A 27,539-nucleotide genomic window follows, 5' to 3' on the forward strand; every position below is an offset into this window, starting at 1 on the left:
CCGACTACAGCCTCACCATCTTTCAAACACTGCAGAGCAACATCTCCTGTCTATTCGGCTACTCCCTGGACTACAGCCCATCTGTTTGGAGGTGAGTCTGCTTTAAACACGCAGGTGTAAGAGGGTCATTTATTTATAATTCATGAATTTAAAGGGGAATCTACAGGAGTGACTAATAAAGTCAATCAAAGAGCTCTAAATGAAAGAAGTGACAGTTCATTTTTAAATCAATTGTCTCAGGCAACCGATATGATCAGTCATTCGACCTGTTTTTAACTTTGAAATGATGATTAATCCTCATGAGGCTACAAGGTTATATTTCTGCTCAAACTGAGCATTAAGGAAGTCAAACCTCTGCCTGCACTGTTTTTAAAGGTAAAGAAAGCGTCCAATAACAGTGAAAAACACATGGAAGCATATTGCATTAACATGAGAAAATACAAATTTGCTCTGTTTTAGAAGTCAGATGAATACAGATACTGTAGCTACTTGTATTTGGTTTTTTTCAGTTTCATTTATCTAAATGTAAACTTGCTCCACTTCTTAGAGCAGGGATGTCAAACAAACGAACTGCGGGCCGTATCCGTATAAATTCAATATTTGTAATACTTATTTTCCCCGAATTTTATTAAAAACCTTTGTATAATGAGCAACGTAAAGGTTGATGTCATGATACGAAAATGAATTAAACGGGGCACTTTGAACTATCTTCTCAGCAGGGAGTATCATCAAAAAGACGAGTGGCCGAGCGCACGAGCTGCTCCTGCATTACGCTGGTAATACATCACATCAGCAAACAGGCTGAACACCTGAGAGAGGTGACACAGAATGCAGGTTTTCAAGAGAGATCGAAGGAGCGATATTTCTTTAGTTTTATTTGCTCACAAGTTGCCAGAATCGTATCAAAGCTACGGGACTTAACCGCTGCACTGCGCGCGCATCATGACGGTCTTCAGTTCTGTGCACACTTCTTACCAGCTTCTCCTGTCTTGACTGATGTAAAACAAAATGTTGACTAATAATAACAAAGCTTCCTATGGAGTGAGCTACAAAGAGCAGCTCGTGTAAATAAAAAGCAATCCTCCATGCGTAACGGCCCAGACCGTCTCCTCACATCCAGACTAAGTGTAGGTTGTGGACACCGGCGTTGAGACTGATGCATCTCCCGACTTATTTTACCTCTGGTTATTAAACAGTAAATTAAAATGAATATTAACTGATTTTAATTACAGATGGTTCATTTTTAGGTCACCCAGATGTGAAAGTGTTGTGTTGATCATCTAAAAGTTTCATCACTTCTAAATGCAGTAGCCTGCTGTTGCGCCTTTATCACCAGCTCTCATCAGACTGTAAAAATATAACTATTACTGAACATTTCATTCTTATCCAAATACGATATCACGCACAGGCTGCCCGATCATACAGAGGTCCGCTGGTTTAACCGAGGAGCAGCGCTAAAATGCTTCCTCGAATTACGCACGGAGATGGCACAGATTCATGACGCATAAAAAGTCAGTGACAGAGTGAGATCACGATAGTACGGACACGGAGAAGAACGGACAGCCAGACTGATATCAAAAGTCTTTTAACTGAGTTTACTTAGTTGAAGAACGTGCACTCCACACGGAGCTGATCAGACTGCAGTGCGCAACGCTGAAGGATCAATTTAAGTCTGTTGGTTTGGAAACATGTTATCATTTTAGAATGCCTCACACTAAAATACCTGAAGATGACTGTTTGCATCAAAGACACTCTGTGTGTTTGTGATAACTTATTCATGTGAGCAGGTTTTATCTGTAATGAACCTTAAGGAGTGCAAACTGTGCTGTGGCCTGACACACACAGATCTAAAGTCTCTCTCTCTCTTTCTCTCTCTCTCTCTCTCTCTCGCTCTCTGTCTTTCTCTAGTAATGCACTGATACCAGGGCAGGTAGAATCACCTGTGTCAAAGTTTCTATAACCTTGAACAGCAATATTAAAACATAATATAATAATCTCAAACAAAACATAATTATTGATGTTTTCTTCTGTAATGTGGTACATTTAAATATTTCCATGTGCCAACATGCAGTTTGCAATGACAGAGTTAACCCCTCTGCTTAATCACTTTTACATTTTATGCGTTAACATGCAGTTCAATCAGGAAAGACAAGTAAATGATTGAAAGATGTGATGTGGATTTCCTTGTTGTTCATATGTTTGATGATGAAGAAATTCGCCGTTGAGACTGACTTGCTTTCAAAGAGTATAATTTTATTTAAGCAAGAAACAGAATCACTGGTCACGTCTGACCAGGAGGATCAAGAAGCCAATAATGATCTCTGTCGAACACACAGAGACAATTGCTTATATGCATCTAAACATCTGCTTTTCGTCATGGGTCATCAAGTAACACAACCATATATGACAATACTCCTATACAACACCTCAATGTAAACATTCCACCTGAGGGGACTCCTAAATCTCCTTCAGATACTATCTCCAGACGCACCCGTTGTAAACTTAAAGGAGCAGTATATTATCTCTGTCCTGGTTACATCAGACACTTCAGATGAAAGGTTTCTTTTACATATGTGACATAGAATGATTGTAAGAGAATCTTTGGCGCTTGAACTCTACAGGGAGACAGAGTGATTGAAGATGTCTAGCCCTGAGCGGCAACAAGATCTATCCCCCCCAAGAGTCCAGACACTGGTGGTGGAGGTGTTAGCGGATGATGTCGTCTGGGTTGATGCGATGAAGAAGTTGATTGAACTGTGAAGACTAGAGTTGATGAGGAGATGGTTAATGATGTCATCTGAGGCTGATGGGATGAAGGAGGTGATGAAACTGCGAAGGCTTGGTGGCGATGGGGAGGTGGAGAGTCGCTCGTAACGATGGCATAAATGAACTAGTGGAAGAGAAAGCCATTTTTAAAAGAGACAGCAGCAATGTGATAGGCTAACAATGAGGGAGTGGAGCAGTGCTATTGGATAGATGTGACCAGGTGATGATTACGAGAAGTTATGAGTGAGCATGCGTGGAGGAGTGATTTGACATGGTATGAGAATAAACAATAAAACGAGTGTGCAAAATATAATCTTCCTGTCTGAACTTTTGCTAGAGCTCCATTTTTCTATACAAGTACCTTTTTTGTCTTTTTTTTCTAATCATACATTAGCCTATAAATCCATGTGTCAAGTTATAGTGATGTCAGCAAAATTAGTCCGATACCAATAGGACTTTGACACACCTGTCTTAGAACAATGTTGTTGTTTGTCTTAGTTACCGGTATGCACCTCCAAATGTAGTTATGTTCATTTTTGGGTTTATTCTGAATTATTTAAAGTTCCTGTGATGATTTTTTTTTTTTTTTAAACCTTCCTTTTAAGTTTAATAATCGTTTTAACATCCCTGCTACAGGAGCTGGAAAACGTGTTTTCACAAATATAATAATGTCATCATTTCTAGATAAATGTAGTGTGCGCACATCCCGTGGTTAATTAGTAATTCCTGAAGTGCCAGAGCGGGGAGGAGACAAAAAAAACACGTCCCTGAATGCACAGATCTTCGGGCACACCTGAGCATTCACAATAATCAGCAATGTACGAGATACAAATAAAATAAAATATAAAAAATATGCAGACAGCAGATTAAAGACAAGATAAAGCAACACACAGTATATACAAAATGTACAAGAATAGTAAGCTAGTTATTGCACAGTGACCATTGCAGCATGTTTAAAGAGCAGTAAGAGCTTCATTATTTTCTATCAAGTGGGGAGAAGTGCGTGCATCCATCTCCCTCTCTTTCCCCACTCTCTCTCTCCCTCTTCCCCCTCTGTCTCTCTCTCCCTTTCTCTCTCTCTCTCTGTCTCTCTCTCTCCCTCTCCCCCTCTGTCTCTCTCTGTCTCTCTCTGTCTCTCCCCCTTTCTCTCTCTCTGTCTCTCTCTATCCCTCTCCCCCCTCTCTCTCTCTGTCTCTGTCCCCACTCTCTCTCTCCCTCTTCCCCCTCTGTCTCTCTCTCCCTTTCTCTCTCTCTCTCTGTCTCTCTCTCCCTCTCCCCCCTTTCTCTCTCTGTCTCAATTCAATTCAATTCAATTCAAATGAGCTTTATTGGCATGACAGAGCAACAATCTATGTTGCCAAAGCAGTACAGAAAACATTTTGAACAACAAATGATTACCTTATATACAGTAAACAAATACAACAAATATGAATAAAAGACATTAACAAGAACATGAATTATTCTTACAGTGTATTTCTATGAAACATTAAGTGTATTTTGTCTCACTTTGTGACAATCATGAACATCTTTAGCAGCTCGTACTGCACACAGACTTTTCTCTCCACAGAGATAGAGCAGCTTCTGAGGATCAGGGAGATGGAGAAAGTAAGGATATTTATTATAAATGTAATCAAAGAGAGTCTCTCTTAAATCTTTATACATGTCACAGTGTAGGAGGAAGTGACATTCTGATGGCAGAGTGAACACAGCCTGGCCTCTCTGGGTAACCAGTTCTGTCTGTGACGGCCTGTTTCTATGGTCAGACTGTGTCCACTCAGTCTGTACATCATCATGGTTTTCTGTAGTTTCACATCCCTCACTGTGCTCAGGTACTCTGCCAGCTCGTACCTTTCTCTCTGTCTCTCTCCCTCTCCCCCCTTTCTCTCTCTCTCTCTCTCTCTCTCCCTGTATCTCTCTCCCTCTCTCTCTCTCCCCCCCCCTCTCTCTCTCTCTGTCTCCCTGTATCTCTCTCTTGATTATCTCACTCTTGTGTTGACTTTAGGTGTTTCCATTGAAACACAGCCATTTATTTATTCAATAGTTTTCATGAGAGCTTTTGAGTTATGTATGTGAGCGTATCATTTTTCAGTTTTTTGTGTGAGAGTGTTTCAGTTGTGTATGTAAAAGCCTTTCACTTTGTGTTTGTGTGTGTGTGGGTGTGTGTGTGGTTTCAGTATAATATGTGAATGAGTTTGCTTTCATGTGTGTATGTGAGAGGAAAAGTACATGTATATGCCTGGAAATTCTGAATAAAGTTCCTCATGGACCCTCATATCAATCTGTCTTCTTGCTCTGTCCCTTTACAAAATATAAAAGATTTAAAAATGTATACAAGTAGGAAAACAAGAGATTCCCAGTAATGCTAAAAAAAAAGGAATAACAGAACAGAAAACCTTGAATATTACACAACATTGATATAGAGATTTTGATAAAAGGCAACAGAGGGACCGGATGCAGTCACATAGGTTCTGGTCTGAGTTTGGGAAGGGTCAGAGCCTGTTCTGGCAGGCTGAAACCGAGGACAAGAATATGTTTACTGACGAGCTAATGTATATTATTTACATGATGTTTTTATCACAGCAGCACATTACAGCAACAGTCCGGCAGCTTTCAGTAGCAGCTCACGCTTACTTATGCAGCGGGCTTTGACGTAACATCTGGTGTTTCCTTGGCAACGATAAACATTTCGTGTCTGTCATGGCGGGTTTATCATGGTGGCCACCAAGACACGTCCCGTTACAATTATAAAAATTATACTGATTTCTCTGGCTTAGATAACTCTTGGAAATATTTGAGGTAATGTAAGTATGCAACAAAAAAATATATAAAACATGGTTTAAGTCAATTTTAAAAAAAATAATTTAGATATTTTAATGTAAGGGTGCAGGAGGAGTTTATCCAGTTTCCTTCTCTCTGCCACCATCAGAGAGCCAGCCTTCTCCACCAGTCTGACGCTCCAGATAGGGGTCTGAAAACAGTCTCTCACCGCCTCAGGAGACCAATTCCTGAGGGGTTTTGAACTTATGGTTGTCTCTGGATCTGTGGCTCGTAATGTGGCTTTAGCAGCATGAGGTTGTGTTCAGACTTCACCAGTGGGGGAGGAGGAATGGCAGCGTAAGCGTCCTTCATGGACTTGCATTCAGGAGGTCTGCTAGTGTAACAACAATGATTTTAAATGTATTTTAAATATGTAAAATAAATCCTTTTTTGCTCCTGTTCTTCCGGATATGGAATCTTATAAACTGATAAAAGTCTGGTAGTGTTGAGTCTGGTGTTAGATGATTAAAGTCTCCAGAGATGGTGATGAATGCTTTATGGTGTAAAGAGCACCCTTAAATAAACAGCTTTTTCTGTGCAATGTTGAAGACAAGCAGAAAGTGTATCCATAGGATATAGTTCTACACTGTCAGTGTACTACACAAAGGCAAAGGTAAAAAAATAATAGCATTTAACTTTTTAAACTGAACACGATACAGACGGCGCTACTGGAGGAGCGGCCACTTAGCACCGTAGTCTTGGTCGTTGTGTGTATTTGTGCTACACCACTGGGTTGGTATGGTAACAGACTTAAACATAAAGCAACCAATGCACTCTGATCCAGAATCACATTCTCACACACCTCAATAACCCTCATAACCAACCTGCATTGTCCCTGCACACATAAAGATCAGTCAATGTGTGATAAGGGCTTAGAGGTTGTTGCCCATAGTTACAATGAAATAGATTATCTATGGGTTATAAGAAGAGTACACCAACACACACACACAAAAAAGTACGAGCCAGATGGTAACAGGATATGGGACCCAAAAGTCTCTGTAATGGTGTTGTCTTAAATGATTCAAGATTAACACTTAATTCTTAAGTGTCTGTGCACTGTGGCAGAATAGCCACTGTTTTGTGTGAATAAATATGTGACACATATCCGGTATATAAGGGGTATTACCACTACTGTCTGCAATGCTGATGAAGGCCTAGTGATGAAAAGCGTCTGTTGTTGTGTTGCTTTTCTTACCCGGATACAGGAAACTTAACATCACACTGCAACTTGAGCTAGAAAACCAGTCTGCTAAATCAGCTGAATGAGGAACAGCAGCTAATGCGATTGCATTTTCATTTCCCTCATTCAAACATGGGATTAGTTTACACATTTCAACAATATTTGGCTTAAATCTTCTCCAGGATTGATGTGCAACAGTGTTCTTCTTAGCAGTTGCCTTTTTCCTCTTGTGGTTTCGAGTGCGTAAGTACCCACTGTCACTAGCTGCACGAAGACTAGGTGTGGTAGTTAGTCAGTTTTGGGGTAGAAGAAGAATATTTACTTTATTGATCCCAGCAAGGGGAAATTCTATTTTTACACTCTGTAAGTCATGCAACACACACATAAGCTGAAATATACACATTCACAAACAGGATCCTATGGACATGCACTAATGGAGTGTGAGGGGGCTGCCCACAGTGGGCGGTCCTGAGCTGGTGGTGGGGACGGGGTTTGGTGCCTTGCTCAAGGGCGCCTCGGCAGTGCTCAGGAAGTGATCTGGCACCTCTCCAGCTACCAGACCAATTTCCAGATTTGGCCCGCACCGGGGACTTGTTTCTAGTTTTGTTCACTCTCCCTCTGAGGAGCTTTTGAATAGTTTAGGCTACTTTCACCGAAAATAATGTTTTCCCAGTAATGAAGGACGGTGTACTGCAAGTGAGTCTGTTGTTTCTCCTTCGGTTTCCTTGTCATTTGAGCAGCAAAAGGAGCTGCTGCTGTTGCAAATGGAGAGAGATAACAGCAGTTAAGCCAGTGATTTAGTAATACAAAATAAATGAACTATTCTCAACATTTGTCCTAGCTTTTCTGTGCCAAAAATATTGAACTAATCTGGTGTCTTTAGGTAAGATGACTTCTCAAAGTGCAAAGACGTTGCTCACACTGGATGCTGAAGCAGTCGCCTCACTCAAAGAGGGAATCAATTTCAAGAAAAGCCAAGAGGACGGGAAATGTTACATCATATACAAGAACAACGACGGCCTTAGAGCATGCAAGAACCAATGCAAACACCAAGGAGGGTTATTCATCAAAGACATCGAAGACCTGGATGGCAGGTGAGATCTAAAGAGCCGGCTGTTGTTAGGGGTCGGAGCTTTTATCATCAAGAGCTGCCTGCTGATAGCTGACCAAAGGCTAAGTGATGAAGATTGCTACAGTCAGAAACATTTTATTTGTTAGGTAGTTGTATGAAAAGCTTAAAAAAAACAGACTTTAGATAACAGTAACAAAAATCTTTTAATGGGCTTTTTTGTTTTCTGCTCTCACAGGACTGTTAAATGCACCAAACACAACTGGAAGTTGAATGTGTCATCAATGAAATATGTAAATCCACCAGACAGTTTCTTTCAGGAAGAGCTTGGTGAGTTCTGCAATTATAGCATTTTTTTAACTTTTCTTAAAGGGCCCATATTATGCTTTTTCTGGTTTTATATGCTCTTTAGTGTGTTTTCCAAGTGTCCTGTGCATGTTTAGGCACATCTATTTGCAAAAATTCAAAGTCTGCGGAAATGCGGCTTCTCCTACCTCCTCCTGTTAGCTGTAGCATTAGCTGCATGTAACGCTCGGTTCTAGCCCCCCTCGAAAAAAAATTGCCAGTGTGACGTCTTGTCAGTGTGATATCACTGATCTAAGCCCATTGGCTCGTTGTGGCAAGCCCAGCAGCTCATGTTGCACGCCCATTAACTTCTGTGGCACGCCCACGATATGTCGTAGCCTGCGGTAGCACAGTAGTGCAAAGGTACTAATGTTTTTGCTCCCCGCCCCTCGGAGCCAGAGTGGTTGAGCGACTGACCAATTACGGCAGAGCCGACAGGCCGACCAATCAGATCAGACTTGGCATACGTGGGGACTCTGAACGTGGGCACTTCAGATCCTTAGAGAGAGAGTCAGAAGCGAGCCGGTGCATGGAGCGGCAGAACATGAAAACAGACACTTTTTTAGAACTTTAGCTATTGTGAACATACTTTAGTAGGTACATAGATTAAATATACGAACCCCAAAAAGGGCATAATATGGGCTCTTTAAAGGTTATGAGGCGTGTGAAAGAACAACTGCTTTTGAAGCTTTGAAGAAAAAAAATGTTGTATAACAAGCGAAGCCAAGGAAGTGCATTTGCTGCATGGAGATTAAGAATAATTGTATACACAAGTGTAGCGTATCTACTTTTAATATTTAATATATATAACTCGGGGCACCATCCTTGTTAAGTAAGGAAACTAATATTACTTGTAGTAATTAATGAATCTATAAATCTGTCTCATATCATTGGGATGAATTCTCAAGCAGTAAAACCACAAAATTACACAGACAAAGTACTGAAAGTTTATATGAAAGTTTAATAAAGAAAAATGATGAACAGAAGAGGTTAAAGGAAATGCATAGGTAATATCAATATAATTACGACAGTGATATAACTTGAATAATAATATTGAGTTGTTTTAAGTTGCCATGGTAAGATCCTTATGTCAATTTTGGAGTTTAAAACTATATTGTTTGAGGGATTTAACAAAGTGGGATTTTGAGAAAGAAAATAAAAAGGGAACTTAATAAATTTGATGAAAGTTGACTCTGAGGCTTTGATTCGGATACCACAAGCTTGACTCAACACCCCAATCTCATAATCAGAACGCTTCCTTACTGAGACGTAGTGTTCAATTGAACTCCGCCGAATGGTGCCAAGACTTCCCGTCGAGTTCTTTCGGATCAGGAATGACGGTGGCCCACGATAACCGCCGTAGCAGGTCTGGTCGGAGTCGACAATGAGATGGGTTTGAAGAAAAACACAACGGTCCAAGCAGTTGTCCGTGGGTCCGTCTCTCAGCGGCTCAAAGAGTCTTAATTAACGTTCGTCAGGATTGACGCTCGTTGATCCTCACTTGACTTGAATGGTCACTTGTAGTCAAGTGTGAGGATCAGAAAAATTACTGTTCTGGAAGACGAATGATCAATACTTCAAAAAGGAGAAAAAGAAAGCGGTGCTCAATCTTAGGCTGTAGAAAAAAATCCGGACTTAAATTCAAAGAGTTTTGTGTCAGCAAAACTTGAAGAAACAAAGTGGTTTGAAACAAGAATTAACAAGAGACGTCTAAGAGAGTTTTAGAAGAAGTTAGAAGAGAAAATTACAAGAGAGGGAGCTCCTGAGAGACGAGCTACTTTATCCTGGGGATGACTTTTACGAGGGGGAGGGGCCTAATATCTAACCCGACTCCGATGTTTAATTTTATCCACTCCGAGTTCTTTACTTATTAAGAGCATAAATAAGAACTTTGATCATATGAACATCACCATGTCAATATTCGTATGTAGAATTATCGCCGACCTTTAAACATTTCAAACAATTATGCAATGAAATAGACATTACGTCCAACCTGAAGACAGTTAGACGATTTCCGCCTGTATGGGCATGAAATCAGCATTATACCATTCAACATTCAAAAACACATTAATATAGTATGAAGAGTATAAAATCATATCTTGAAATACTAAGTTTATAACTAGGACAAAATCACATGTTAACTATCGTAATTCCTCCGTCCTGAAACTCAGGTTGGTATAGCGCTCTTGCCACTAGGGGGCAGTAGTGCTCCACGTAAGATTCAAGGAGAGTTCACCAGGTAATGTGATTTCGTTTTTCAATATCTAAGTTCGTCATAGATGATCGTAGCGGAATCTAAATTGCATGAAAGTGTTAGTTATGATGTCATGGATGCATGTATCCGATTCAGGGATTGAACCGAAATTCTTTCATATCAGAAATGGATTATGTTGGTTAAGGCAGTTTGTTAAACAGGTCTAAAAGCTATTAAGTCCGTTTGAGATAGTCCAGATCACATCAAAGGCCTTCCCTGCCGTGTCGATTAACTCGGCAGACGGCTGTCTTCCTGGGATTGTTTATTCTGAAAGTTATTCACACGTATCCAAGTGGTCTGGTTCACCAACGTAGATTAAAGGCTTATTGCAAAAAGGTTTGTTTTTATGACGTCCTGTTCTTCACATTCCGATGCAAAGTCTCGTTGAAACAGTTAATCAGATGAATGGCTTTTGTTATCAGTAAACAGGAAGAGTGGGGTTTTCATTTGTGTCCTGTGAGTTTGGGCTCACTTTGGGTCAATACGTTACACAAGCAAAAGAACATTGTTGGGTGGGGGTTGTCGCTGCTGTTTAGATTAAATGATGAAATCGTGAAACAGACTGTGGATCATTTTAGGACTTATTCTGCCATGATCAGACAACATAGAAACACAACACACATGGCTGACAAAGTGCGGACCATCGCTGACCCATGCTGACCAAGATCTCACAATCGCTGGCAATCATTGACCATCATTGGCAAAGTCTTCATCTTCACAGTGTTGCTTATATTCTGCGAGAAGTTACAGCCCACAAATTCCTGGCTGCTTCGTTACATCTCTAAAAGGCTAGAAAGAAGACATCACTTTGACTCGTAAATATAACACATATACATTTCTTCAGTCTCAGAGTCACATTTCCTTTTCAGCTCACAACAGACACTTCAATCCAAATATAACTCTGCAGCGATGAGGTTTCTAACACATATGTATTACAGCTTCACAAACCTAAAAGAAGAATTAATTTGAGATGGTTGACACAATTCAAAGATATATCCACAAAATTATCAAGATGAATGAATTCACGAAAATACGTACTAACAAACATAAAATAATAATAACTCCTACAGTTTCAATAAAGTCCTCACAAACTATCGGCTAGTGTTTGGGCCCTGAATAGACTGGTTCTATGGTGGTTGTTTAAATCAGTTTTTCCTCAAAGTAAGATATATTTACGTGGTAAAACAGAACCTGTCTGCAGCTATATGTACATCCCAGGTTCTCTGCCAAAACTCTGACTGGATTTTCAATGAAGGGGCCTTCCTTGACTGGCTTCTGTCAGGATCTGTAACCTGTCGCTAGAACACTTACTGTTTTTAAGTACCTCACACATCACCACTGCAATACAGCCCAAACTGTCCCTTTAAAGCCCAGGGTCCAAATGTTGAGAAAAACAGAAAAGTCAGAACATTCAATGTCCTTTAAAGTTTGTATTATCTGGGTAGAGTAGCAGCTTACAGATCAACAACGGACGTGTTTCAGCGCAAAGCCTTCATTGGCGTGATGGAGGCTCTGCGCTGATTCACCTGAGCGGTGTCTCTATGTGTTTTTGATTTACTAAGAAGTCTGCCCATGGTCGATTTTTAAACCATATTTGGTGGTTTTGCAGACATTGTTAATTGTTTGACTTAAATACATGTTTCTTCTTCACACACAGATGTGGACATTTTGGATGATGGGGGGCTTCAGCTGGTTGAATTGAGCCCCATGGACCCCTGGCTGGCTGACCCGCGAGAGCCTCAGGAGCTTCAGGAAGGAGAAGTGAAGGCAAAGCCTGATTTATAGTATACTTCTAACAAAAGAAAAGCCTATTGAAATTAATACATGAAACAAGTGTGCCATCATACCTGAACATACAGATACAACTTTTTGAAAAGCAAAAGTTTGAATTTTGGCACATTCTGTGCTAGTCTCAAGAGCCATGCAATGTTATTTTGTCTGACGACACACAGGTGACATACATGACCCACGCCTGCATGGAGGTGCAGCTGGGCCAGAAGCGGTTCATGTTCGACCCATGGTTGATAGGTCCTGCATTCGCCCGAGGTTGGTGGCTTGTCCATGAGCCTCCAACAGACTGCCTTGACCAGATGTGTACAGCAGATTTCATCTACATCAGCCACATGCACTCGGACCACCTTAGGTAAATTTTGTCCTTTTAGTCCCCCAATAACCAGACAACTAGCACTTATACCTCCATTGGAGGTCACACCTAATTGTCAACACAAAAAGCAATTAAGATTTGTTCTGTCAAAATAGAAACTAGAACTGCCACCTTAATGTTGCACGTAATATTCACAAGGAGGACATGGGAATAATGGCCAAGACACATTGCAGGTACAAAGATGCTCTGTGCGTTTCCTTGTCTGACTTCCTGTCCGGGCTGTCATATTCTGTCCAGCTTGACGCGTGCCTGCAGCGTACTGAAACACAGCGCGCCCTGTGTGAACACAATGATTGACTAGAGTGGCAGCTAAGTACAACGTAGTGCGCGGCGCTGACGGACCGCGGCACGGAGTATGTGTGAATTGGAGGTTACAGACAGTAGAAATGCTAAGAAACAAACTTGGCATATCTTACCTGATAGAGGAACAGTGAGGGATTTAAGGCAATATATATATATATATATATATATATATATATATATATATAGGCATCCTGTCATCCCACTCTAAAACTCTCGAAGCCGGTCTAAGAAACTGGCAAGGTAGACGACACACCGGAGAGACAGTACAGCAAAAGAGAGGTCACATGACTGTACTGACATGACTTCAGTCCAATTACAAACAAGTAGTATGGACATACCCTTTCCTGTTTGTGAAATATATTTTGCAGCAGATGAAATATATTTTGCAACAGATGAAATATATTTGCAGCTAGTGAAATATTTAGACAGTTGAAATTTAGGGCCACCATAGAGGGATCTCAGGAGGCGAAGACATCATGAGTTAAGGATGCACACATGCCTGCAGCTCCTACTGAAACTTGGTGACAAAATTTCAGGCGTATGAAAACAGCATCAGAGAGACCACGGAGACCATTGAGCATCAATCTTACCATCTTAAAATCTGAGTTCACCATCAAACAAGTCAATCTAAAGTGAATCATTCTCGCAGCTTTAGGCCAGCCACACTATTATTAGCAGGTTACACATCCAAGCGTCTGCACAGCCTGAGGTCACACTCGAGCAAATCACTTCCTTTTTCATGTCACAACAGAAATTGGACACCCAGCATAATTTTCTTTGATGAGAGTGAGGAATCGTACAGACAACAACATATGGGCAAATGAATACCCATCACACAGAGGTATTTCAGGAAGTTGGCAGGCCACACATTGATTTACAAGAGACAAAGACAAACAGCATCTTCACAATTACTTGCAGAAAAGAAAGGCAGGTACACTGGCAGAACCAAACACATTCATGTGTCATCTTGAATGCTTACATGCGAACATTGCTGTCATATATTTAAGTACATTCAACAGGATATCTTACAAGGTCATGATCTCTTAAAGAGCGTTAAGAGTCATAGTTAATCAACATTGAGCTATCTTGCTGAACTAACACAGCCGCTCTAACTTTTTTTTATGAGGCAATTTAACCATAGCCCTTTAACTTACAGATATTAACTTGTGTGCTGCAGAAAACAGTTTGTTGAAGAATGCAGATTGTCCGTGAGGGATCTAACCTTTTCTTCCTTTTTTAGTTACCCCACACTGAAGGTCCTCTCAGACAGGAGGCCAGATGCCCCCATTTTTGTCGGTGACACATCAAGACCTGTCTTTTGGTTAGTAAAGAGATGGAGCTCTGTTAAACCCAACACATCAACCACTACGAAAACTTTCAAATTGTGTCTATTTTTTCACATGTGCTTCCCTCTGTCTTGATGCAAAAGGGCTTTGGAGCAAAGCCAAGTCAAGCTGACCAACATCAACATCGTCCCTTTTGGAGTCTGGCAAAACGTGAGTCACATCTGGTTAATTAAAAATAAAAACATGAAATAACGTCATTGAAAAATAAATATTTAAAAAAGCAACATTTACAAAACTCTAATGTCAAATATTCTAACTGATCACTGACATGTCCGTTGATTCCATCAGCTTGACGAGCACCTGAGATTTATGATCCTGATGGACGGCGTGCATCCTGAAATGGACACCTGCATCATTCTGGAATATAAAGGTACATGCTTCTCCATGATTGTTCTCTTTGAAAACAATTATTCAAGTTGAATAGTTAAAACGTTTACTTTGCATTGTCTTCATTTGATGTGAAAGAAGAAATCAAAAAAATAATCTTTAATTTATTTAACTTTAAAGACACAATATGTAGATTCCGCCGCCAGGGGACTCTTGATCAAAACTACAATAACAAAAGATAAAGTCGAGGCTAGCGGGGAATCATGGGAGTCCCCCTCCCCCGGTGAAAACAGACACCACGTTGACGTAGTAAAGACGAATGGGCGAAACAAACCTGAAAAAGAGAATATATTTACCGACGAGCTAATGTGTCACAGCAGTACATACAGCAACAGTAAGGTAGCTTTAAGTAGCAATTCTTGCTTCCTCATCCAGTGGTCATTGACGTAACATCCAGTGTTTCCATGGCAACGATAAACATTTCCTGTCTGCCATGGTGGCTCATCATGGCTGCCGCCTCGACAAGACAGGTCCCGTCACAACTTTAAATTAAGGATTTCTCTGGCTTTGATAGCTGTTGGAAATATTTTAACTAATTTAAGTACTCAACAAACAAAAATATATAACATAGGTTTAGTTCATTTTAAATTAATGTAGATATTTTATTGTAAACATTGTCATTAGATCCTACATATTGTATGTTTAATTAATATTTTACATGCAAAAGTTGTTTTTTGGTGCTTGCCTTAAGGCTCCAGACCACTAGGTGGCAATATTATGATCTATGTCCATCTTTTGTACTCTTCTTGATGAAATGCACTTTACCATGTTTTTCACTAATATATGATGTCCCTAGTTTGTCTATAAACCCCCAATTAAGAGAAAAGTCCATCCTCTCCGTCATTTGCCTGCTCCACTTTTCCCTTCATGACATCACAAAGGGCAGTAACCCCTCCCCATGGGGGGGGGGGGGGGACACCCTCCCACAGCTAGGTGTTTGGTCCTCCTTTCCACAAACAATAGGGCATGGAGCGAGTAAGCCCACACCATCCAAGCCCTTCCAGAGAGTAGGGCTGCAACTAATGATTATTTTTTATGTCGACTAATCTTTTGATTATTTTTTCGATTAGTCGATTAAGCACGATTATTTGGCATACTATTTTTGATCCCTGTTTTACCTCGCCTGCTTAAGCATGCACACCTGTGAATTTCAACCAGAAAAAGCAAATTAGAATAATGGCACATGAAACATGAGTTTGGCACATAGTAAGTATATGTTTTAGTAAGTATACTTTTTGGATCACAATGAAAGGGAAATACACTAAATAATACAAACTTGTCTGCAAACAAAAGTGCAAGTAGTCTTTGATGTATAAATAAATAACTCAAAATAGTGTTGTGTTTATGTTTAAAATGTGTTCTACAAGGTGTAGACTGGATGGAAGGTCTGGATCATCTGCTTGAAGCCTTCATCCTCAATCATAGATAATGGTCTCATGTCTATGATGATCATGTTGAGGACGCTTTCTGTGACGACCTCAGCCATTTTTGGGGTGCATGAGCCTTTCCTCATGACAAATTCATCCACACACCTTTGCTTGGCACTTAAAAAAAATGAGAGAAGAAATAGCAAAAATTTAACAATGTGAAAGAAATATTATGTTTAACACTTATCAATACCTTAAACAAATATCACTGATTTCTCCAAAATGTAATCTCTTACAAAGTTTTATGAATGTGCTCCAAATCTGTTTAATTAGTTGAAATTAAGGTTTACAATTCAGATTGAACGCAAGTATTAACAGGAAAAATAAAACTTAATGGTTTAGCAACTTGACATGACATGTCAACTTGTTACATCATCAAGGTTTGTTTTTCCTCTAATATAAACGTATTGTACTGATAACTAAAGCAAATTGCACACTGAATAGCGTTACTGAACAAAACGTTATCCAGGCAAGTATCAAAGATGGCTTTCTGTCTGATTAACATACGGCACCAATGTTATAAGTCGGATACTTGAATGAATCCTCGTGCCTGAAGCACAAAGGGCTCAGTAATTAAATGCAAAAGATCTAAAAGATATTCATGTAACTTGCAAACTGACACACTCGCGGTATTTGAAGACACTGCAGCTACAAGGTGTCGGCGTTTCAGGTGTTCATGCATTGCCGTAGTGCTGCCATGGAAGGAGAGTGTGACTTCACACAGTTTGCACTTAACGTGTTTCGCCAATTTGTTTTCGATAAAATGTTCCCAAACTTTGGAAGCCCTGGGTCGTCTATTTCTGGCATCCTCCGTGCTTTCCACCATTATTCATGTGAACTTCTTCTTCTCTGTTTCTGTGAATAATGTTAAAATTGGGAGCGATACTGCCCCCACCACTTCCTGTAGTGAACTGCAAGTACAGATGAGTTTTTACCGGCCGGTATTTGATTTTACCAATAACAAAAACAATATTACGACATGTCGTCAAATTTTTATAGTCGATGTAATCGATTATGTCGACTAATCGTTGCAGCCCTACCAGAGAGGGGGCGTGGTCAGACACAGCTCATTTGCATTTAAAGCTACAGGCACAGAAACAGCCTGTTCTGAGCAGGACTGAAATAGAGGTGTTTATAGGCATGATCAAATTCAGGATCAGAGTGGATTTAGAACAAGAAACTTCACACACATGTTTTGGGGAACCCTAAGTTGGTTTAAAATTTTTGAGGATAATATGTGACCTTTAGTGTACTAAGCATAAACCAGCCTCAAGTGGACACATGAGGAAGTGCAGTCACCCGAAGTTGTTGCTTTAATCACCAATATCACAGGCCTTTAAACAAGCAGGGTTATAAACGCTGCACTGCTTAACCTTGCATTAAATATGTTGCAATATATTTAATGGAAGGCTCTGTACTCAGATACTTATCATAACACCAGAATATTGCCAATACGCGGCCATAAATGTGTTTTGATTTCAGGTCACATGATCCTGAACACCGTTGACTGCACCAGGCCAAACGGGGGCAGGCTACCAGAGAAAGTGGATCTAATGATGAGTGACTTTGCCGGGGGGGCGTCTGGATTCCCCATGACCTTCTGTGGCGGGAAATACAACGGTGGGTTCCCTTCAGCTTTTTCATCTCACTACACACAACAGTTTAGAAGTGTCTGAGTCTGTTATGGTGCTTTCACACATACCAAAACTCTAGAAAACGTCCTGAGTTGTTCAGAGTGAGCTGCACACGTGGACACAAACAGCCGATTTTTTCACTCCGACTTCATATGCTGAGCTGAGCTGATGTAACTCAAAACACAAACACAACTCAAAAAACAACTGAATGCGAGCGAGCAAGCCACAATGGGTGGTGATGTTTTTATATATCGGCACATGACCACAGACTATGCACGGAACCAGTGTGGTTCAATGCACATATTGGTTTTTCTCCACTCGTCTGTTGACGCTGTATTGAGTTACATGTATGGTTGACATAAACACACATTTTCCTCATTGTATTGAACTCTCGTTGTCTGCCTATTTAGAGCTCTGCCCCACACGTCCCTCACAGCCTGATAGTCTACATGTGAACAAGGAACTCAGGAAGTTTTCATTGGCAGTGTGGAGTGCTTTTGTAAAAAAAAAAAGCTTAAGTTGTTTCATGATTGAACTTAAATACAGCATTTGTTTTAAAAGTAATAGTTAAAGGCAGGGTTGTTAATTTCTCCAGATGCACTTTTTAAGATTTTGTCTTTAGGTCCTGACAGAAATTAATAACTTGTGTGCTCTGAAAAAGAAGAAAGAATATCAGTCATCTGTATCAGTTTGTAATGTAAAAACTTCAACCAATGTCTGCCACGAGGTACCAACCTGATGAACCAATCACACGCCTCCCTGTCTCCCTGCTTGTTCTCTAGCCCTTGCGTTCACTAGCCCACACTCAAGCACGTCACAGATGACAGAGTTTATACTGTGAGTTTACCGCTTACCGTTGAATGAGACATGAGATGACGTAGTTTCTACACAATGAACAATGAAGGGGAGGAGCTGAGGTCTGCTTCTGGAGCAACAGCGCTCGTGCATGTAAGTGAGGGGGCGTGGCTTTTGAGGGAGCACAGAGTGGAGGGGGTGGGTGTAGACATAGCACTGAGGGAATGCTACTTTCAAAATCATGCTAGTTTTCAAAAAATATCAACCCTGCCTATAAGTGTATTTATTAAAACTAAAATATAAGTATAAAGAGTCTTTCAGAGATACGTTTGTAGTTGTGAAAGTTGTAAAATATTTGCAGTTTGAAGTGTAATGTAACAAGCATTACGTTACCTATGTGGTGGAAAATCAAAGCCTCGTCTGATGAGCAAAAGACGTCTTTTGCGTCCCATCAATCATTCTTCCCATGGAACCAAATTGGGACTTTAACGCTCTTTATCCTACGTCACTAAACTTTTCATACAATTTGGGGGCTAATCACCAAAAAAATCCTAGATTTTCTATTTGTATTGGCATTTTTAAATCCAGTACATCTAACCAAGTATTTCTGTTTTCAGACTCCTGGAAAGCAGGGTTCATCAAGAATGAAAGGAAGAAGCTTCTCAATTACAAAGCTCAGCTGGTGAAGTCCTTGGAGCCCAGGATCTACTGCCCATTTGCTGGCTACTTTGTGGAGGCTCATCCATCAGACCGGTAAAGCTTGTTAAGCTAGCGCAGACCAGGGTAAATGATTTACATCCAAGAAGAAAAGAGTTGAAAAGGACGCAGTTGATCCGCTGATATGTTTGACTCTAAGACTTAGAATAGAGTTAATATGCGGTTTTATCCATGCATCTTCTTCTACCTGTGTGTGTTTGGGTGTACAGGTACATCAAAGATACCAATGTAAAAAACCAGGCAGAGGATCTAAACGTGCTCATCAATAAGACCGCACCAGACATCAAGACATGGACGCCCAAGCCAGGCGCTGTGCTGGACCTCGGCCTTGCTCTCAAGGATCCCACCAACAGGTAGACAATGTTTAAAGCACTCTGTGTGTTTAATCCAATATCTGACAATAAAACATAACTGACTTTTTTTTTTTTACTGAAGATGAATCACAAAACTCAAATCAGTGCAAGGCAGTGTTCAAACAGCTGAGTTTGGGCACCGTCCCTCCAGCTGCTGAGTGAAAACACAAATGAAACGAAGATAACCAAAAGGGGTTAGACGGATTGTAAACAAAGATGTAACTTTAAAGGCCCTGACACAGAAGACGGCAAAGAACAAGACAAAGGCCACCTTTGTCTTGGCCAAAAAGTTATGGATAACTCTCCATGCCAGCAGGTGGCGGTAGTCCATTGTTATGATACGAGAAGACCATTTTCACACCGCTGTCGCGCACCACTCTTGTCTTAATCTTACACACACGCCTACTAATGGAGAATAATGTATGATAAAAAGTTGAAAATGGCGCTGGCGTTGTCAGCCCTTGGTCTTTTAGTTGAAAAAGAGGCGACAATTAAGGAGAAACCGCATTAATGGATAAAAGCATGCAGCGGCATGATCAAGGGGCTTTTCCAAACCTGTGTCGAGAGCTGGAGATAAATGAAACCTCAGAAGAGCCATTCAGAGAGATTCCTCTCACCGACCACCAATTCAACAAAGGCCAACAGGGGGGCGACGGGTAGTGAGCCCGACACGCGGCAAAAACTAGGGCGACGACCGCTCCCCAATGGTCCAAATAGGACCGACAGCCGACGATCTCCTTGGTGTGTCAGGACCTTAAAACACATCCCGTAAATGGCAAAAAAAAACAACAACATGACAGAACTGGTAATACTGGGGATAGAATGAGCTGAGGTGACACCTTGTAGAAAGCTAACGACAACCACCTAGCAATAAAAGCAATCACAACCGTTATTATTCATAACTTTCATGACATATCTTTAGTGTCATTCAATTAGGTTATTTGTATAAAAAAGTCGCCCCTCAGACACAGTTGTTATGAATTAGCCATTGAGGACAAAATTGTGTTTTTTACAGGTTTAAATTCTGTTGTAATGTGTAGAAATAGTGGGACCGAATTTTTGTGTGGCAGGCCAAAAGTGGCCACAGAAGGAACTGTGTTTCTGCACTTTCAGGTTGGCTATAAGTTTCAGCCAATTTTATATCACACTGATTTAGAATCACAAGACAACCTCCACATTCGGTATAAGTCATTAGAGGTCCCTGGATTAAACTCTGGCTGTGGCTCAGTTGGTAGAGTTGTCTTCTCTCAACCCAAAGATTAGAGGTTCAATCCCCAGCTCCTGCAGACACACATCTGATATGTCCTTGGGCAAGACACTAGTTAATGCTGATCACTTTCCATAGCAGCCTCTACCATCAGTGTGTGAATGTGTAGACGTGACCTGTCGTGTAAAAGTGCTTTGAGTAGTCATAAAACTAGAAAAGCCCATTTACATACCATTCACCTTGCAAACTGTGTTTAAAGCGTCTTGGTTCAGCAAAGTTCAGTTTTCTTGGTGAGTAGAAATATTATTTTAAAAAAGCTGGCAAAACTACAAAAAAGACAAAGCTAGTAATGTACTAAAGTGATTCTTAGATCTATCTGAATATTTAAAGACCTTCATGCACTTAATGTCACCTTATTGATGTAAATATTTCCATCACTACACTAACAAACAGTGCGGCCATCACCAATCCCCCAGCCAATGCAAAAATCTACAAGGACAGCTGGGACTTTGACTTGTATGTGGATGAACTGAACAGTGCCATTGGCAGTGAGATATTTAGACATCGACGCTGGATCCAGTTTTACTACACCTGGGCAGGCTTTCAAAACTACAACCTTGTTGTGCGGGTAAAAAAACTCAACATTTAAGATTCTCTCTGTTAGTCTGGGACTGACATGGTGGTTTTTCCTGTGCTTTACACAGAAGCAGCGATAAGTATGCACAAGTATTTCTATCTGTGGTGGCATCAGGGACGTGCACAGACATTTTGGGGGCAGGGGCTAGAGTAAAAAAAGGGGGCACTGCTAAAGCTAACATAACATGTTGTAGCATTTAAACACTTTCTGATTCACAAAACTGTTTGAACGTTTGACTGTTGATGAGATATGACAAGCATATCATAAACTAATTCTGTTTTGGTTATACTGACGTCCCTTCCCAAACTATTGAGTCTAAATTTCTTGATGGAGAACAATAATAAGGCAATGAGGGAACTTGTCAATCGAAACCCCCCCAAATAGTTTATATGTGCACGTTCCTTGGGGACGAATCGCTCTGGAGCTTCGTTCATAAGTAGAAGGATGTGTCAAAGACTTCATCGCCAATTGAGTCCAAGCCGGTGATCTGTGCTGCATGCCATCTCTTCTCTTTTTGCTTATTTCTTGCCACCTTTCCACCGTCTTATCTGCCAAAAACAACTTTCTAAAAAAAGGTTTTAGGGTGTAGTCTGGTAAACCACTGTTTTTAACGTCTCTTTTCCCTTTGTCATGATGCTTTTGGTGCAATGTGTGAAGCACTTTGAATTGCCTTGCCTAATAATGGCCATGATTGATACCTGCCACTCCCTCCAATTAACAAAAGACACTTTTAATGGTCTCATTATTTCACCGTGCAGATTAAAGGTCTAAAGCTTTCCATGGCCCAAACCAATACATACATACACGTATTTGAATGGTTTTAGCCTGTCGTGTTAGGAGACTACTGTGATAAATTCATGGGTCCTTTTCACAAAAACTCTCTCCAAGAAGTTCAAATGAGAAATCACGACAGGTTTGATTCTCTCCTCATTTGGGAAAATGTTTCCGAAATACATTCAAAGGCCTATTTAGCATCATTGACTTGCAGACCAGGTTTTATACTGAACTTCAACAACGTTATTAGCTTCATTCTGTTTTCTTTTAGACACACAGACAATGCTTTTTTACAAGGTTTATTTTTTGGTACATATGTGCATTAAACATTAGGAAGAAAAACAAAAAGAAGAATAAAAACAGATAATGCTGCAAGGCTACAATTTTCATCAAAGTACAAATTACTCCACTAACTTGGGCTCAGCTGTCAGTTCAGTTTGACGCCAATGACGAGATGGAAACACTTTAACAATGTCAACTCGAACATGATCTCTAACAGGTATATTGTATACAATTTATGTTTAGCACATTAGCCCCCCAAGATCAGCCAATAAGAACTACACACAAAGCTGAAGCTGTGGCATAACTTCTGCAGGTATTTGATGCTTTAAGTGTTGGAAGAATAAAAGTTGTATAACTTATGTAGGAGCTAGAGAAAAAGTTGCAGATTACTGAAGTGATCACAAGTCATCCTTTGGGGACTGTTGGGGAAATTACTAAGAACTTGACTTCACACACAATGATTCAGGAAACTCAGATTAAGCTTAAATTGAAGAAAGTTCATACATACAAGAATACTCTGGAGCAGAGATGGAGTAGCAAGCACACGTCTGATACTGTGTCACTGCTATGCAAATTCCCCCAAGGATTTGCATTATTGCAAATCCTTACAAGAATGCAATTCTTCCACAGGCTTTGCATATATACAAAATAGGTTATTGAGGTCAGGGTCATACTGACCTAAACTAATCTGTGATGTCAATTTGGAACAGACATTAAGTCTACCAAACATGCAGATATGAAGGGGAAGACCCTCGACACACTAAGTTGTCTTTACTTTCTAGTCACAGCTGAAATCTATCAGGTCTGACTGACATCAGAGAACAGTGAATAAACATAATGATGTTTGTACACTTAAATCTTAATACATAGGTACAGAAATTCCACCACAGGGACGACAAAAGAAATGGTGTGAAATATTTCAAAGCAGTCTGTTTAATAGTCCAGTCAGGATTACTTTTTCAAGTGAATAACTTTATTGCAATTATTTATATTTGACGGTATGGCTCTTTCCGGGTTCTCCCGGCCCTTCCACGTGCTTATGTGGAAAGCGTCAGGCAGGAACAGCACACATTCCTGCCCTTGGTGTGAACCCAAACAGAGCAGGCATCAATGGCAACAGCATGACATTGATGAAGTCAGAACAGCATAAAAGGAGGAGCTGCTTTTGAAGCAAATCAGCTGACCGTCAGCTGATGCGGCTTGATTGAGATGAGCTGTTACTGAAACTTTGGCATGATAGTAGGGCGTGACGCCGCGACCTGCCTGAACTAACGCTACACTCCATTTGTGGAGATTTTCATTTAAAAACAAAGTGATGGACTGATTGCTGATCGAAACCAACTTTGCCATCTCTCGCTTAGGTTGCTGATAAAATGAACACAATTTAATAAAGACAACCGCTTTAGTACAAAATTATAACATTGGCCGTGTATCAGGAATGGGCAGAGAAAAATCCCCCAGAGAGTGATGCGATAATATTTAGAGCTCCCCCTGCTGACTGACTGCGGTACAGGTCATAAACCCTGACTTCTGGAATTAACAGACTGAACTTGGATACAACTATAATATCAAAATGCATGTCAGATAAAAAAAAATCTCTCAAACCCAGAAAGGCTGTCTCAACCTCACTTTTGATCAGTCTAGAAACAGAGGCGGAGCTAAGGCCACTCTCGAGCCGCCTGCCGAACAGCTACAACGCGCCCACCTGCAACACCTTAAAGTGTTTTAAAAACTGTTAATAATATCAAAATGGATGAGTTATTGAAAAAATTAACATGGATGGAAAGTCAAAATGGATGAGCTATTAAAAAAGTTAACCCGTCGTACAGTTTGTATCAATAAAGAATTGCTTTCTGTTGATACCAAAACCAAGTGGCAGCCTGGCACCAGCAGGCCTCATTAGCATCCTGGACAACTTTCACATTCTTAACTTCACTGTGGGCCAAAGAAAACTGATGTTAATGTGCCAGACGACAGTTTGCTCTCCTGTGCTCTAAATCCTCACCATGTTTCCTTTCCTTTCTGCTTCTATCCCTCTCTGGCTGAAAACTGTTATCTAGCTTCCTTAAACCAACTTGTTTAAATTGGATATCTGTTTGATTAAACGCAAATGCCCCAACGTGTTTCTTCAAGATGATTGAGACAGACGATGACTTTGAGCCCATCGCTGATGGCTACGACTACCTGGTGGACTTTATGGATCTGTCGTATCCCGCCAAGAGGCCTGACAGAGAGCACGCCTACGTGGAGGTAAGACATCGAGGAGAACCACACTAAGTACACACATCATCATAAAGCATTGTTTTAACTTCCAGGGCAAAATCTGATGTCTCATTTGTTTTTTACAGGTTAAAAATAGAATCGGGGTGATGAGATCAGTGGTGCTGCACGGCCGTCTCTGGGACGACCTGTACATTGGCTTCCAGAACCGCATTAGCCGAGACCCGGATGTCTACCACCACAAGTACAAACACTTAATCTCATACACACTAAAGACATGAGTGCTAAGGCAAAAAACACACACAAAAAAAATATTTTTCCACTTGTAACATAATCTATTGAATTTAAATGTGAGCAATCAGAAGAGGGCTGCACGGTGGTGCAGTGGTTAGCGCTGTTGCAAGAAGGTTCCTGGTTCAAATCCCTGTTGGACAGGAGCCTTTCTGTGTGGAGTTTTCATGTTCTCCACATGCATGTATGGGTTCTCTCCGGGTACTCTGACTTCCTCCCACATTTCAAAGACATTCACCTTAGGTTAATTGGCGACTCTAAATTTGGTCAACTGGAAGCTAATGGAACTCAATGTTTACAGTCTTAACATTCAACGACGTGATTGCAAAGTTTTGCTTGTGTCGTAATGTCAATATCTTGTCTATTTCCAGGTTCTGGAACCACTTCCAGACAGAACTACCATTTCGCAAGCCAGACTGGGACCAGTTCCTGCAGCAGGTTCCAGCAATCGAAGAGCCAGAGACACAGAGTTCCTGTAAACTGTCATGAACATGCTTGTTTCACATATGAAGATCAAGTAACTGATTTTTTTAAGTTCACAACAACTGACAGTACATGCCAGATTATTCCAACGTCCTTGATTTTTTACCTTTTTGGTTTTTACTTTCCCAGAGCTGTTACCTGACTTGCCTTCTGACAAGCATCACCTCTGGGTAATCCACTGGAGAGGCAGAGTAGTCTTTAAGCTACATCTCAAAAAGTCTGAGTGATTTGATAAAAAGGAATATCCAAATATTTACACAATACACTTTAAAATACTCTTGTCATTTCATGAAGGGGAAAAAGATTTTGACATGTAAATACCCGTCCTAAAGAATATATATATTTTTGGCATTGTATTTAATGTAACAAGAGAATTTTTCAGGGGGACATGGGAGCAGGTTTCCATGTCAGAGAAACTGAAGCTTCAGTGTTTATCCAGCTCTGCATGGGTCTGTAAACCTTTCTGTGTTCTAACCTCTCTCCATTTTTCAAAAACATCTCCAAGATTGATCCTAGTTTGAGCACGTTTCTGCTCGTGGAGCTTATTAGCAACATGCAGAGGCCTTTTAGGTCGGGTACAATCACTTCTATCTGAACCACTTCTCTTGCCCGCTTCCATCGCTGCAACACCTGTTGGTTTGGTGGAGGTGCCTTAAAACCTCCTACCTTCTCTGGTCCAAACAAATTCAGAGCATTCAGGACCAGAATCTAAAGTTAGAAGGAGGACATACTAGCTGCTGCAGAGTTGTCAGAGAAGCCAGCACTTCAACATAGCATGTTTCCTTAATGTCTGATCATATAGTGAGCTCACTTTATCATTTCATTCAGTAGATCTTACCGATTGGACCTTTAATAATTACAGTTTGCCATTTTAAATTCTGCTCAGTGCACTATATTTCTTTCTTTTTTGACTGTATGTGTTCTGATATTACTACACACTGTACTGCCTATCTTCTTATAATAAATTCTGACTTCAAATTAAATACTTTGGTGTGTGTTTCTAATCAGTGTGTTATTTTTTAAGTTGCATTACTGCAGTGCAGAACTTTTTTCTCCCTCCTTTACCAATAGACCATATCCTCTTTATCAGTTCTCTTTTTAGCAAATATGTGTGTGAGAAATTGTGCATGTTTGACACAAGCTCTAAAACAACGGGCCTTACATCCTGTTCCTGTTGAGAAAACCCACAGCTTCTGTGTCGTCGCTTGAGGCGAGTCATTCTTTGAAGCATGGGGTGCATTTTGGAGGGGTTTCTGTGGGCCTGGATTATCCTGGAGTCTGGGGTGTGTTCAGTTACACTGCCAGAAATAACAGATAGGAAATTCATCGATGAATGTGTGAAGGAACACAACAGGGCGCGGTCATCTGTCAGTCCGCTTGCAAGTAACATGCTGCATATGGTAGGCGTGATGGATAAATATGTTTCTTTCTTGTGAAGAAGGGCAGAGAAAAATGAGCTCAGACACCTTAATGTCAAGTAGGTAAAGATGTTCAATTCTTCAGTAAGTGATGCAATGTCAATGTATTGAATGTCGGTTTTCAATAGAATTCAAGAATTCAATGTCGGTTGAAAATGATGCTCACCTGCTGCACCCCCAAAATGCTAACCAGCTATTCGCCTTGTCAAAGGTGGGACAGATGATAATATAACATTTAGGTGGGGAGCATTTTTAATTCAAATATTTCACTGCTTTATTCCTTAAAGATTCAAATTAAGACATAAGACTTAAGACATGAAATGTTGAATTTTTTTTTTTTTAATTTGTTAATATTAGTAATTCTGAATTTACAGGAGTGTCCACTAGAGTGGACATCATGCAACTCTATAATGCAAAAAATGTTTATTTATTTATCTTGTAGTGCATAAACAACGATAATAATTCTTCCCCTTTCAAAATCACATTTCCAATTTTCACATGTCAACTGGGGTGGAGAGATCCATTTAAATTTAAGTTTTGAATATAATAATATAAAGTGTTTGAGTTTTTGAGTGTTCCTGTTTAAAAAAGGAAAAACATGCTTAATGAGCTCAAACTACCTGCTCAGTTTTTGCCTGAAGGCTGCCTGAACAGCATTTAATGGGAGAAA

General features: G+C 40.4%; 1 protein-coding gene across 1 annotated transcript; it reads left to right on the forward strand.

Moving 5' to 3' along the window:
• On the forward strand, positions 1-26,367 carry LOC110004477 (cytidine monophospho-N-acetylneuraminic acid hydroxylase). The gene is made up of 15 exons (XM_065951597.1): positions 1-91; positions 7,647-7,857; positions 8,071-8,162; positions 12,089-12,198; positions 12,384-12,574; positions 14,139-14,219; positions 14,328-14,394; positions 14,533-14,614; positions 17,541-17,678; positions 19,105-19,240; positions 19,414-19,557; positions 21,218-21,392; positions 24,591-24,707; positions 24,806-24,921; positions 25,340-26,367. The coding sequence occupies exons 2-15, from the start codon at positions 7,652-7,654 to the stop codon at positions 25,455-25,457; spliced, it is 1,773 nt and encodes a 590-aa protein (XP_065807669.1). The 5' UTR covers positions 1-91; positions 7,647-7,651; the 3' UTR covers positions 25,458-26,367.
• The last annotated feature ends 1,172 nt before the right edge of the window (positions 26,368-27,539 follow it).

This window comes from Labrus bergylta, chromosome 23, assembly GCF_963930695.1.
Source record: "Labrus bergylta chromosome 23, fLabBer1.1, whole genome shotgun sequence".
In the NCBI taxonomy this organism is placed as follows: Eukaryota; Metazoa; Chordata; class Actinopteri; order Labriformes; family Labridae; genus Labrus; species Labrus bergylta.